The 13,805-nt window shown below is 53.5% G+C and overlaps 5 protein-coding genes across 5 annotated transcripts; 3 read left to right on the top strand and 2 right to left on the bottom strand.

The window, feature by feature from the left end:
* Positions 1 to 4,191: 4,191 nt before the first annotated feature.
* On the bottom strand, positions 4,192 to 4,580 carry J4E79_002336 (uncharacterized protein; the record flags this gene model as incomplete). The annotated part of the gene is made up of 2 exons (XM_049351236.1): positions 4,192 to 4,276; positions 4,378 to 4,580. 2 exons carry the CDS (start codon positions 4,578 to 4,580, stop codon positions 4,192 to 4,194), a joined length of 288 nt encoding a protein of 95 aa, XP_049213874.1.
* A 310-nt stretch (positions 4,581 to 4,890) lies between these two features.
* J4E79_002335 (uncharacterized protein) lies at positions 4,891 to 5,290 on the top strand (the record flags this gene model as incomplete). The annotated part of the gene is made up of 2 exons (XM_049351235.1): positions 4,891 to 5,004; positions 5,132 to 5,290. 2 exons carry the CDS (start codon positions 4,891 to 4,893, stop codon positions 5,288 to 5,290), a joined length of 273 nt encoding a protein of 90 aa, XP_049213873.1.
* A 1,697-nt stretch (positions 5,291 to 6,987) lies between these two features.
* Positions 6,988 to 8,848, bottom strand: J4E79_002334 (uncharacterized protein; the record flags this gene model as incomplete). Its single annotated transcript, XM_049351234.1, has 3 exons — positions 6,988 to 7,831; positions 7,896 to 8,432; positions 8,496 to 8,848. 3 exons carry the CDS (start codon positions 8,846 to 8,848, stop codon positions 6,988 to 6,990), a joined length of 1,734 nt encoding a protein of 577 aa, XP_049213872.1.
* Positions 8,849 to 9,454: 606 nt separating this feature from the next.
* Positions 9,455 to 10,504, top strand: J4E79_002333 (uncharacterized protein; the record flags this gene model as incomplete). The annotated part of the gene is made up of 1 exon (XM_049351233.1): positions 9,455 to 10,504. The coding sequence occupies one exon, from the start codon at positions 9,455 to 9,457 to the stop codon at positions 10,502 to 10,504; it is 1,050 nt and encodes a 349-aa protein (XP_049213871.1).
* A 2,520-nt stretch (positions 10,505 to 13,024) lies between these two features.
* On the top strand, positions 13,025 to 13,231 carry J4E79_002332 (uncharacterized protein; the record flags this gene model as incomplete). The annotated part of the gene is made up of 1 exon (XM_049351232.1): positions 13,025 to 13,231. One exon carries the CDS (start codon positions 13,025 to 13,027, stop codon positions 13,229 to 13,231), a length of 207 nt encoding a protein of 68 aa, XP_049213870.1.
* Positions 13,232 to 13,805: the final 574 nt, after the last annotated feature.

Genomic DNA, 13,805 nt, shown 5'->3' with positions numbered 1-13,805 from the left:
GAGTCTCGGAGCTCAGAATTACGAGCGGCCAATTTGTCGGCGTGCTGTGCTGTCGTGCAGACCAGCGACGCCAGTCAACACCAGAGCCCTACCAGAAGAACCCTAGGCCCTCGGTGTCTCGTTTCGAGAACAATTAGAGAAACCACGATTCACGATGCCATCTGCACTGCGCTGATCCCGGGACGTCACTTCCTTCAGGCCTCGCCAATGTTCCCTCTTGACATGTTCTACTGCACGACTACGGCCCACCAACACCAGCCGGCAAAAGCTTACGCGAAGAGACATCTGCAGCCCGCCTCGATTGGCTCCTGTGCATTGCCTACCCGCTCCTGTCGACGTCTACGCTGCGCTACGCTGTAGTCTCGATGGAGGCTGCACTGCTCGACCCAGGGCAAGTATGCCTTGCCTCGCCTGCCTCACCCTCACCGCGAGCTTGTCAGCCGACTGCATGCAATAGCAGTATTGTGTCTTGTGACCAGCGCCGAACAAGAGGGCTTTCACCGCGTGTATAGATCCATAGCACTCCCATCGTTTACCCGACGGTGGAGCATGTCATCCGAATGGTGCCGAACGCGACTGCATCTCGGCACTTCCTTTCCTAGATTTCCCGATAGCCTCACAAATCTCAGGGTCTTTGTTTACCAGGCCCACACAACGATCCACCGCACATAGCGCGGAGCACGTGGTTGCAAGTGAACTGCGCTTTGAGTCGCTCATCCGACAACGCCTGCCGGTACCAAAACACACACGCCATTGCAGGTTTGTGGCGCACTCAACAACCGTAACACTGCAGCTGACGCCATTGGGCCGCGGCTGCTGCTCCCTCACAGGGCATTGGCACAACCAAACTCTGCTTCTTCACAACTATATACTTTCAATCTCTTGCCTGGGGGGCCTGACTGACCTGCGGTTCCGCAGTCAAGATCCGGACGGGTGGGATATACATTACCAGGACGATGCAAGATCCAACGGTGACGCGGACGGTGGAGACAACTGAACTGTAAGGTCGAGAACATGCAGCTTGTCCTGTAGTTCCTGTAGTCGCTGTCGCAGTGGCGGACGTACCTCTCCTTCTAGAACTATGCACCTATTGCAGTTCAAGATCTCGAATTCATGTTAGGGCCGCATCGGGCAGGGAAGACTCGACGGCTCCTTCAATACACTATCCGACTGACAGCGGACCATGTTACATTCCCAACGATTTCGAGACACGCTGAGCGGTACCTGTGGATCGGACGCCGTTGCTTTCGCTCTCTCGCACTCGCTCCCTCCTTTCCCAACCGGACGACAATTTTAGCCGCGAGCTGTCCCTAATATCAGCTTACAGGGAGCTGGCTATTGGTGGACTCGTTTCATGCAGCACATTGCTTTTCCAGGTCGAACTGCGTACCCACCGGGTTACCCACCAAAGTAAAGGGTCCAGGGCGATGTTGATCTTTCCACTCGACTCCCTCCGACATCTGCAATGGCATTACTTCGGCCGTCGATTCATCTAGCACCAGCCGCGAACACCCAATGTTTGATGTTGCGCGTCCGCTAACCTGGATACAATCGCCGGACCCCTGTTGTCCGACCGCCGTGGTGGAGTTTCACATGCCAAAGGCTCGGAAACAGAAAAAGGTACGAATACACATGCGACGCGCAACAGCGTAAACAACTAATCCTGCATCTCACTCCTACGTGAATCCTACAGGAACAACCCGCCCGCTAGCAGTTACTCATCAATGACAAAACCATGCATAGGCAGGGTAGGCCAGATATTGATCGCACGCAGCGACCCCACGCTCATTGCCCCAGAGAGTAAGCGGCCTCGCTGCTGTATCCCCTGTCTCATGCAAGCCTCCCAATCCACTTGCATCTGACTTGCATGCATGCAATCAGCCAGGATGTGGAGCCTAGACGCTTTGCTAAACCCGACAGAATCCGCTCTAACCTCGCTTGTCGCCGCATTGCCGACTTGGGCACGCTACAGACGCAGATGTCGTTCAACACACTTGCAATTTTACCATGCTATTCTGCTTTCTGCGGTCTTGCACTGGCTGTAATCCTGATTTTTCTTCTGGCCCGACCAAGCGAAGCGACCATCCGATCCCGCTCTATTTCATTTCCTTTGTGCTTCTCCAGGGCTACCGCGGAAATATCCGTTGCGAGCACGCAATGTCCGGACGGCTGTATGGCGTGCTGGCAAGTTGTATACCAAAATCCACAACTGACGCGGAACTACCCAACCGCCCGACCCGATGAAGAAATGGTATTACACAGCCCCCCCTCGTCTTAACAAGACGGATGCACGTCTTTGTTGGTCGAGTTGAAACATTGGCTGTCTGCTGAGTGGGCAAGGTCGCATGCGCTCCTGATACGAAAACGCGGGATGCCCGTGGGGGTCCGTGTACGTGATTCATTTAGACGTTGTATATTGGCAAAATGATTCGGGGGAAATTTCCCTTTGGACGATGACGATGGGCCCCCTCGCCTGTCGGTCTTCTCCTCATCGACCACACGTCGGTCGGTCGCTTGGACGGGCGGACGATCTCCACAGTTGGGCTCGCAACGGTTGGCCATCGTACTGGGGGCCGATCGTGGGTTAAGACGAGGGCGGACGGGAAAGGGTCCTGCTCGTGTGCTTGCTGCCGGGGCGCTGACGTGGAGGCTCGCGTGCTCTTGTTCCGTTTCTAGTCCTTGTTCCGGTTGATCAGGCCAGGCCAGCCTTGGTCGGGCGCTGCGACTCGATGTCACTCGAGCGTATTGTAGCGATCAACGCTTTGCCGATGTTGCGAAAATACAATGACGTCTGACGGCGCTACTCGCCGTCTTGGGCGCTGCTCGGCGGGCATGGGTAGCGGGGGTATTGCGTTGCGTGGCTCGGCGGTGCGGCGTGAAATGTGCGAATAGCTTCATGCTGTGGTGAAATCGTGAGGCTGTCTCGCAACGAGGTCGAACCGATCGAGATACCCCGGGGGCTACCATGGACCTCCTCACCGTCTTTCCATCTCCATCGTCATCCACTGTCGTCCATCATCTATCCGTCCCAGGTAGGTAAAGTCGCATCAATCCAAAGTATCTTGTCTTGGCATTCCGGAAGAGGCAGTCGAACGGCGGAGCGGAATCGAGTCCAGCAGCAAGAGTAAGCACCATCGGATCCAACACACAAAGACGACACCCGTGTACTTTATAACCCAAGCACACGCACGCTCAGACCCAGCGAAAAACCTTACGCACGCATAGATAGGCCGGTGAGACCATCGCTCGTTATCATTGCGCGATTGATAACGCCACGCTTAGTGGTCCATGATTGACCTGCCAACCCCCCCTCCGAGGCTCACAGGGGCCATTGAGCCTCACAAACTCTGAAACCATGTCCACGATAGGAAGGCCAGCCACAGTTCCCCGGACTTCATTGGCTTGTGGATTGCCGTTTGAGGGCGCAGCGAGGAGATAGTAGAGATAGTGATAGTACTATCTCTCGGTAAGGACCCTTATCTGATGCAAGGTACGCGGACGTGCATGTATGTCTGTTGCGGGTATGCGGTCGAGCGTTGGTATCATTGGATGACTGGAAAACGGAACGCGGCGAGCGGGAGATGTGGTGCTGCGTGGCTGGAAGTTCGGTAGCTTGGAGGTTATCGTCTGGAGATGTTGGGGAACTGGGGGAGTGAGACATCTGTGCGCGGTTTTGATAGTAGGACAATGACTAGGGGGCTGGCTCGCCGTCGGCGAATGTCTTGTTCCATTCTGCGAAGTGATTGGAACGACGGATGGGCATAACATGTTGCAATGACGAATGTAGAGGGTAGGGTGAGATGGGTGTGGGTATGGATATCGACAGAGCGCGTAACTGAGTACATTGCTGGATATCTACAACGGGTGCACACCCGCGCATCACGACACGCCGCGACGCGTCGCGTGGACATGAGCAATATTTGTTTCTCTTGCAGTGAACCCTCTCTTCCAACGAGTATAGGTACTTCAGCTGTGATACGCTGCTGTGATCTGACCCAGTCCATCTCTTGTTGGATGGCAAGAATACCGCGTTCCCTCTGAAGAGATGGGGGTACCCGGCCTCCCTATCTCCTGCACAATATCCGTCTCGTCTATCTTCGTAGATACAACTCCGCGGCGCGTTATCGTCGATGCGTATCGTGGTACCTCCGGTGGGATGATGCATAATCTCTCTCCTCTCAGCCCTCCGCCTCACTTATCGCCCTCCTTGCCTTCCTTATCACCCCCTCCCCCCTTGACCGTCTCTTCACCCAGAACTTTACTCGCAGCCATAAACCTACACACATCTCATTAGCACGCCATCCAGTTCAAGTGTTGCAGTATTCCAGCCCAGCCCAACACCTTCCAGCCACCCTGCTGTTCCGCGGGACTACTCACATAGCGCCAGCGTACCCACCCAGACCACGCATGTCCTGCGCCTGACCGGCTGTCATACGCATCAAGCTTTCCAGATCCGACATATTCGCCGTCAACTGCGCGAGTTGCGCTTGTAGGTGCGAGAGTTGGCGCGGCTTCTGCGAGGGGACGGTGCTGAGGCGTGAACCGCCGGCGGGGGTGTGGGAGCGGGGGACGTTAGACATTGCGATTGTCGAATCGTTTTTCTTTTACGAGAGCGGCGGTTCGAGGGTCAGGTAGGGTCAAGAGGCTTAGAAGGAGTGTGTTTGTTTGTGTTGTGTTGGAGTGCGTGTGGGGGAAGGCGCGTCGCACGGCATCGGCTTTGTTGGTGGGACTCCCGCGGCGAAAAGGCCTTGGCGGTTGATTGAATATCCACCGAAGGTCGTCGCACTTTTCCCCTCCAAGAGCAACCTTTTTGTTCATCACAACATGACTGTGTACCGCCATTGACACGTCGTCCTACCGAATTACTCCATTTCTGGTATTACAGGAAACATGGCGACCCTTCAGACGGTTCGTCGGTGGATTATGACAGCTGCCGTCGCTTCGATTACAATTACGGGTACTATCTACGGTGCGGGATTGAAGGGGCAGCAGGAAGTTAAACAGGTATGTTCCGTCATCCTTCATATATTGCAGCCCTCCTCCCGACAGTCCTTCCCCTTGATGCCTACGCTGAGCATTCCTTCGCTACAACCAACCACCTGTCCTCACCCACTAACCCCACTCCTCATAGAAAACACGATACATGATCGAAGCCACCCCCGAAGAACGCATCGCACAGCTCGAGACTACGCGTGCCGAGTTAATGCTCAAGAAGAACGAGATGGAGAGGAAGATGGCGGGATTTGCTGAGCGTAGGAGGGAGAAAGAGGCGCGGGAGAATGGGAAATGAGAAGTTGGAAAAGCTAGGGTCGAACAACTATGATGGCGGGATGGGGTAATTCAATACGGCAGAAAGAGTGGTTCAGCTGGCATACACGAGAGGCGAGGGAGGGGAGATGAAGAGACGGGAGTATGAAGGCGCGCTGATGAAAACATCGGCTCTTCCATCGCACGACCGAACGAACGACTGGTGACTTGGGAAATACGCGGCCGACATCATCCCGCATGATGCTGGGATCTGTCCTTCGAAAAGCCAAACTACTACCTTTTTCCACCGTCTCACGCAACGCCGATCCAAACGTTCACACATCCTCGAAACGAAGAGCCGACACACTCAACACCCATCTCGATCACTTCGCCAACCCCACATACAAGCACCAGCAGCTTCAGAATTCCCACCAAACAGCGAACATGAGTTACAATCCATGTCAGCTATTACCCATACGCTTTGTCATCCCCTCCGCGGAACACATCACCACGTCGATCTTTGTCGATCCTACTACACCCTCCCCGTCGTGCCGTCGCCTTCGGTTTCCCGTCTCGCCTCGGTTCGCCTTGCCCGCCGCTCTCGATTCGAATGACCCTGCAGATTTTGTATCCGCTAGAATATATTGCTGAGGGTCCAGTGGGTGGTCGCGTGGGGCTGCCTGGGGTCGCCTGTCGTCGAGATGGGAGATGGTGTGCAACATGACCGGCACGGCGTTGATCTTTTCGCGGCCTTGCAGGTGAGCTGTATGGTGACGGCATAGTCTACATTGTGCGGAGATACGCTACTACGGGCGGAGGAGGACGCTATTGTCGTGTTCGATTGTGGACAGATGTTTGTGCTGACGAACATCTGTCCACAATCGAACACGATAATAGCGTCCTCCTCCGCCCGTAATAACCCATCACCCGACGTCCATAATGTCTCGCGCTCCTCTACAAGCTTTCATGTCGATTTACCGAAGGATACGATATTTGGCTTGTATAAAGCTTCCTTTCCACTTGGATAAAGTTGACTGGCCAATACACTGTATGATATTTGGGATTGGACCATACAAACCTTCAAGTATCGTACAATCCCAAACATCATACGGTGACTTGGCGGGGTTCTACTGGCAGATTTTGGTTTTGGAGATGACTTGGGTTGGATCGGAGGTTAAGCATCTTGTGGGCCGGTGCGATGGAATCTTGTTACTTGGTCTTGTGGAGGATGGGCTAGAAGTGGCTGTTCTAAGCGGATTTTGAGAGTGTGGGGAAAGTACACTTCCCTTTTACAGGTGGACTACAAGGGATTTTTTGGTATCCAACAGATCCCTTGTAGTCCACCTGTAAAAGAAAGGTACTGTTGCCTGCGTACGTTACTGTTGTTTCTGTACTTCTCACATGCCACTCCTGCTGTTCAAGATCATTGCTTCTCTATTCCCTCTATGCGCAATCATGCCTCCTCAATTGTCTGCAGCAGCAACTTCCTTCCAAAGACACAAAGTGTCATAATTCGGCGCTCGAGCATACGCAGTTTCTTACCACAAGAATCTGCCATCCGCTCGCCCACGTTGATTCTTTCTTTCATCAGCCAGTCATATGTGCTTCTTCGATCAACAACGATCAATAAAGCTTCTTTGAGTTCAATATCTGTTAACTGTGTGTACTCTTCTGGTGCCTGTCACCCCTATAGATGACCCTCTTCATAGTATCCACTCCGTATTCAACAGCATCCTCCCATCAAAGCGTGAAGAACTCAAGATACCCCTCCATCTCTCCACCAATATGTATCACATGCTTCCCTATATTCTCATTCCTCATCGCCATGGCCCCAGGAAGATCCCTCAACCCCATTTCCCGCCCGCTAATCTTCAGCACCATCATCTCCTCAGCCTCAAACACCATACCCGTCGGCCAAAGCTGGACCTTTAGTCGCACCACCTCCCCCGGCTGCACTTTCTCGTCGCGCTCCATCGACAGCGTCTCCCACGTCTTGCCCCGCAGCGCGTCTGCGACATGGCGTTTAGACGCGCGCAACATGCCGCTGGGACCGACGTACCGCCATACTCTATTTTGCGTCATTTTCTCTGCGACTTCAGAGGGTGTGTTGGCGGGAATGGGTATGTTTAGGTGAGAAAGCATGGTGCCCGATGCAGAGGCTTTGAAGATGTGGGCGTGGATGTCTAGGTCGTTGTGGTCCTGTGCTGCGATGGAGAGGACGAGGGTGGAAGGGCCGGTGAGGATGGTTTTGCTCAGGAAGACGTATGTGAAAGTTAGTTCGGAGGAGGAGTCGGCTTGGTACTCGATTGTGGTTTTTGAGGGTGGTGCGGTTGGGGTGAGGGTGCCGGTGGGATCGAGATGTAGTTTCTGGACTGTCGTAGTGGGGAGGTGCCATGGTAGATCGGTGTATTCTTGGTCTAACAGAGCTGGTTTGGTGAAGTTCAAAAAGGCCATACGGACGGGTGCGGTCTGCGGCCAGTTGTTGGAGAGGCCTTTGAGGTGGAAGTCGAAGAATCGGGCGAGGTCTGCGGTGCGGTTTGGACTGTAGAGGTCGTACCATTCTTGAGTTGCGTGGAGTACGAGCCTAGATGCGGAGTTGTCAGTAACTGCAACACGTGTGGACGAGAGCAAGATGGAGGTATACGCACCATTTATCTGGATGCTGGATCTCCTCAAAAGCTCGTAGGGCGCCGATGGTATGGAGAGTCGATGAATAGCTGGCCCCGATATATGCAGGCACCTTGATCCTCGCCATATCCACACGCTTATCCTCGAGATATCCCTTAGGCACAGGATTCATATGGGCCATTGCAGCGTAATCCTCCACCATGTTTTTCCCCGCCAACATAGTAGCAACCCATTCGTTGAACCCCGTGTTCGGAATTCCTCCACGTAGCGACTGCTCGCGCAGAGGATCCGATAAGCCCTCCAAAGGCGCAATACATACCAAATGCGGTGGCTGCTCAGCCGCGATAAACCACTGGGATATTGCGAGCCAGGAGTTGCCTGATAGGGCTATTTTGCCAGAGCACCAGGGTAGCTTGGCGAGCTCTTCGATGGCGTCGTGGCCGTCGCGGCCTTCGGTGCTGCCCCAGAAGTGAATGTTGCCCGAGGAGTTGTTCACGCCTCTTGGGTCTACATTGACTATGGCGTAACCACGCGGTACCCATTCTGCAGGGTCGAGACTGAAGTTATGGTTAGTGAGGGGTTCAACTTCGGCTTTCATGCTATCCTGGTTCTTTGCTTACCCTTCGAAGTTTTCGTAGCCTGATAGTCGAGTCTCTGGTATACCGGCTCGCATTGGCATGGCACCAATGTTTAGCATGCCCGTTCCAGTCTTGCCATATGGGCCCCACATGACGATTGCAGGTACCTTCTCGTCGGTTTTGGGACGGAATATGTCGGCATAGATCACCGTTCCATCCCTAAGTGTAAGGGCTTGGTCTTGATCGAAGATAGTTGTTGTTTCAAGTGGACGGTATGTTGACTGCTTTCTGTGACCGGGTGGGAGTTCGGTCGTTCTTTGATTTAGTGGAGGGATGTTCTGCTTCAAAGCGTCGCGAAATTTGACGTCGACTGAGCCGATTTTGAATGAAGTCATAGTAGCAAAGATACGATGATAAGGGATCAAGAAGCGATAGTGATTTTTGGAGAGGAACTAATTTGATCGTAGACCAACAGTGGAACATCCTGCGCAACGGCATTTTTTGTGCTCGCTTTAGGAAGCATACTTACCAACTTCACGTTGCCGGTTTGAATTGCCGCATCTACCGTTGCGAACACCTGACGTTAAGGTGTGGGTGGGCTCGTGGTTAGAGACATGGATGGTGGAGGGCCTAGAGAAGGATGATATACTTTCGGGATGTCTGTTCGTCCGGCTCCGTTGTTCGATCATCGTACAACAACACTGGGCATGCTCGGCCCGAAGACTTGGCACATACTCTCCAACTATAACTGACGTTAAACGCGTCGAGACTAACAGGGTCGGAAGGATACAATTGCTAGCTCCCGGCAACCTCCTGGGTCAGTACCTGCATTACATACGTACGTGCTGTGGCGCGCAGTAATGCACGGCATGCGCGGGTACCGACCATGGTGACTAAAACCGTGAGTACAAGACGAAGACTTCCATGTTTACTTCACTATATTAGTACGTTCATCTCAATCCCAACCTTACTATCGCTGCTCCAACCCACCAACACAAACCATGACTACAACATCCAGCAAGGCGCTGTACGTCGACGAAGACGGACAAATCCAGATTCGAAACGATATCAAACACGAAGAGATTACGGCCAACGAGCTAGTGGTGGAAGTAAAATACTCAGGTGTCAACCCGGCAGACGCCAAACACTCACAGCTTGGCATCCGTTCTACAGTCAGTGGCTACGACTTCTGCGGCACTGTTGTATCGACACCTACCGGATCGCGCTTCAAGAAGGGAACCACCGTGGCTGGCTATACACCCTCGGGCATTGGCCGACCTCTGAAGTACGGCGTACATCAACGCCGTCTTGCATGCCCAGAAGACATGGTATTCGAAGTGCCGTCCAATCTTCCGGAGAGCCATGCCGCAGCGCTGACTGTAGTGGCGATGACGGCTGCAGACGCGGTATTCAATCTTTTCCGATTCCCTTTGCCCAGCGCTCCGGCGGCATATACGCAGCCTGTTCTGGTTTGGGGTGCTTCTTCTAGCGTCGGCTTCAGCGCCGTCCAGTTCCTGCGTGCCAGTGGGTGCAAGAATATCTTGGTGACTGCTTCGCCAGTCCGGCATGAGCTACTGAAGAGGATCGGAGCAACGCTTGTTTTCGATTACGCTTCGTCGACGGTTGTGTCTGATATTGCCGCTGCGGTGGAGGCTCTCGGTGAGGGCCCAATCTCTCATGCCCTGGACGCAGTCGGCACTTTGTCTTCAGCAGATCTGGTCGTGCGAAGCGTGAACAATCCTTCGGCTACTTTGGCTTCTGTGACCAAATTCGATGGCGGGTTCTGCATGCCAGTTGCGTACACAAAAGACAGTTGGCGCATCCAGCCACCTGGTGTTCCGCATGTAATCGAGACTCCTGCCAGACCGGAAGACCATTGGAACGCCTGGAAAGCATTGCAATGGGCCGTGAAGAACTACGGCGACCACTTCGAGCTTCCCAATGTAGAAGTTTTCCAAGGCACTGCCGAAGACGCGTTGCAGCAGGTTGTCAAAGTTGGTGGATTTGGAAGAGGCTTTGGAAAACTAGTCATCCAACAGCCCCTGCTGTGAGTCGAGTTGTTGGTGTTGTGGAGTTGGTAATGGATTTGACAAGATACTGATAAAGGTAGTATGAGAAAAAGACATGGTTAATCGTGTAGATATCATATGTGTTAGCAATACGTAGAGAAGCAGAGCCAATTAGCACTCGCATCTGCCCCTCTACTACTTACGGTTATTCAAACTAACTGCAGTCTGCTCCATCTGGCACCGATGCAGTTGAAGTCTCCCATGAAGCAAACACGGGTGCTGTGCGAGGGAGCTCTCAGTAGACAACGGATCAACCAGCAGCATCGCATGATCATCATGTTACATATAGACCTCCATTTTCCTCTCCTCGGATGACCGGAGCTATGCGTGTATCGCAGGAAGCATTGCCCTTTTCGAGCAGCCCTTGCTTGCAACGCACCCAGACTCTCGGGTCCACCTTTTCAAGGACAACCCCACCATATGCACGATAGCATGCGTACAGTATCGGGCGCGTCACCTCGATTGGCGACGTGCTTTCGTCCCCTTACCGATGAGAAACGTGTGATGATGCGTTTGGGCGCATCATGCACTACCAGTCGGCTTTGAGCGAGCCAATTGAGGGCTGTGGATTTTGTGGGAGATGCCGTTGAGGGAGGGTAATTCCCGGTGCAGGCATCGCTTTTTTTCTTAGGAAACGAGCTGGTCGCCTTGGCCACTTGAACGTGTGTTTTGGTATCGCTGATAGAATTTAGGGTGGAGTATTTGCTCGTTTTCCGGGGACGTGGTAGCACATAACGGTGTGATAGACGTACAAGAGAGCGAAAGAGGAAGGCATGCATTGGGTGTGAGCGTGTAAGTCCTTCGCGCCCGAAGTTTAGGTCCAACGTCGGTGTATTCGCTGACTCGTCACTGATTAGGATCGTTCGATGCAGTCAATTTCAGACACACCGGCATTCAGACGCGAGCCACTCTGATGTGAGTAGCTGTCAACAAGTCTTCTCCTCACACGTGGACAGAGTGACCTTGGTTACGCCGCACTGCTATCGCGGTAATCGCGGAGGGCGGTCACCGAGGAGGTTTGAGTACCGGTAAGGATGCGCATTGTCCAAGGGATGTGAGCGTGGTTAGGTCTGACACCTCACCTCACCTCAAGCCACATTGTGCACGACAGCTATAACGTAGCATCAGTATAGCTCTACAACGAATTTGTAAAGGTTGAGGCGTCGAGGTGGAGTAATACAATCTGCTCAATCAAACTTTCGACCATCCTTCTCCGTGCCGCACCTTCTCGAAGGCGCATCTGCGACCCGCCATCTAGGTTCAGCCGTGTGATGGGGCGCTCCTTGAATCCGCAACACGGTTTGGACATTGGATCATCACAACAGGCGCCAAACTGTAGTGCGTTACGGGCCGCAATCCAGCGGTGTGGGCGTAAAGAGAGCAGCATCGACTCGTGGGGACGGCAAAAGAGAGGAAGGAAGGTAGTACCAACAGCTATGTTGATTTGCCGTCTTCGCTTCAAGCGGCTAGCGCGAACCACATCGTGACAGCCCGTCGGTCGCCTCGTTATCTCCCACGCATCATCCCACTCGCAATTACCCATCGCACACCAGTCCAGCAAGCAACAAAGCATTCAGAAGATGGCATATCGGTAATGGTGAGCAGGAAAAAGCAACAGTGAACCGCATAGTTGGTGTAGTTTTAGGCATCCACAAACACGCGCGAACCAATACACCGGGACATCGGTCACGCCCGCGTCCTTCAGCCGCACGGACATGCACTGTGGCCCTCCCTTCTTCGACGTATGCCGTCATCGAAGCAAAGCCTTTCTCGTAAAACCGCTGTGTAAGAGAAGGGATATGTAACGCCGCGCGGTAAGGGTGGGAAATGCAAGATGGGGGTTAGGGAGCGGCCTGTGCAACGTCGAGCTGCGTTCCAGTGCCTTTGCTTTTTTCCTCGTCTCGATTCAAACGGCATGTCAAAAAGATGGTGTCCACGTCGGATTCATGTCAAGGGGTGGCTTTAGCCACTTGTTCCTGCTCTTCTTTTTCTTCTCTCCTCTCCTCCCTTCTCGTCGCCGCACCTGTCCCTGAGTGCGTCTCTCCTACCACCCGCGCATTTTCTTCTTCTCCCTCTTCTTTGCCAAGTACCCTCATCGAAGCCGTTACGCTAGCTCAGCCTTGAAGATTGCATCATCGAAATCGGGTAGCATTATCCAGGCTCAGAGTTGCTCTTGGTGAGGCTACAAAGGCCGTAGGTGGAGGCAACTGGCAATACTGGATCCGACTGAACCCCGTCAGTTGGGATGTTGCGGCAAGATTGTTAAGAGGTGGTGTCGAGATTGTTCACGATTAGAGCAGAAGAGTATACAAGAAGAGCTCATCGCAGATCCAACGCGTATCACAATAAAATCCCGAGCTTCGCATCCACCCGGCCTAGAGCCCTAGCGCGATCAACCTCAGAAACGATTATATCACAACGACTCGTCTCGTACCAGTTTCCAATACGCCCATTCCACGACTCGTCTACGCTCGATACGACCCCATCCAACGCCTCCCGACCATGTGCTACATCGTCTACACCATACATGTGTGCAACCACTGGATACCCCAACCCCAACCCAACAACGGCCCCATACTACGCATATGCGAAGAAGCCGAGAAGCTACGCCTCGGCCACCCCTGCCCGGAAACACAACGAGAGCACAAAGTCATGAACCGAAGTCAAGGCATGTGTACAGGCTGCATGTGGAAGAAAGTCAGCAAGTAAGCCATCCTCCAGATCGCTCAACGTTGTCAAGGAAAGAAAAAGCGGGGACAATATGTGGGGGTTCTTGGGACGAAAGAGCCGCGGCAGAATCAAATAGCAGGAATGTGGAGATGGGATAAGGGAAAAGGAAAAGGGAAAAGAACAGGATTACGGGGTGGAGAAGGGCCGATAATCTGCCTCTTCTTTGCTCGTTTAGCCTTCATAGGCGGAGACGACCGTATACCGTCGACCGCTTCACTCTGGCTTTCCAAGGTTCTGTGTCGCGGGTCGGCGTGGGCGGTCATGATGACAGGCACATGCCGAAAATAAGGCCGCGTGTGAACGCCCACCTTCCCAACCGGAACTGCCATTGCGAGGCTGAGAGAGCAGCGGCACGTGCGGCTTAGCTCTGGCGGTGCATGCACGATACGGCCCGGGTCTCGGTCCGACCAAGGTGTCAGATTTGCCGTTTGTCTGGGGGATTCGCTGGGTGAGCTTGAGGGTTCTTGAGGCGCTGCGGAGTTGACGGAACACAAATATACCCGGGAGGTCTTTTGTCTTTTACGTCGGTGTTTGGGGTAGAAGGGTGTGACTA

The sequence above is a fragment of the Alternaria viburni genome (genome assembly GCF_023758015.1).
Source record: "Alternaria viburni strain BMP 2772 chromosome Unknown scaffold_4, whole genome shotgun sequence".
In the NCBI taxonomy this organism is placed as follows: Eukaryota; Fungi; Ascomycota; class Dothideomycetes; order Pleosporales; family Pleosporaceae; genus Alternaria; species Alternaria viburni.
This window is presented reverse-complemented; position numbering and strand designations above follow the sequence as displayed.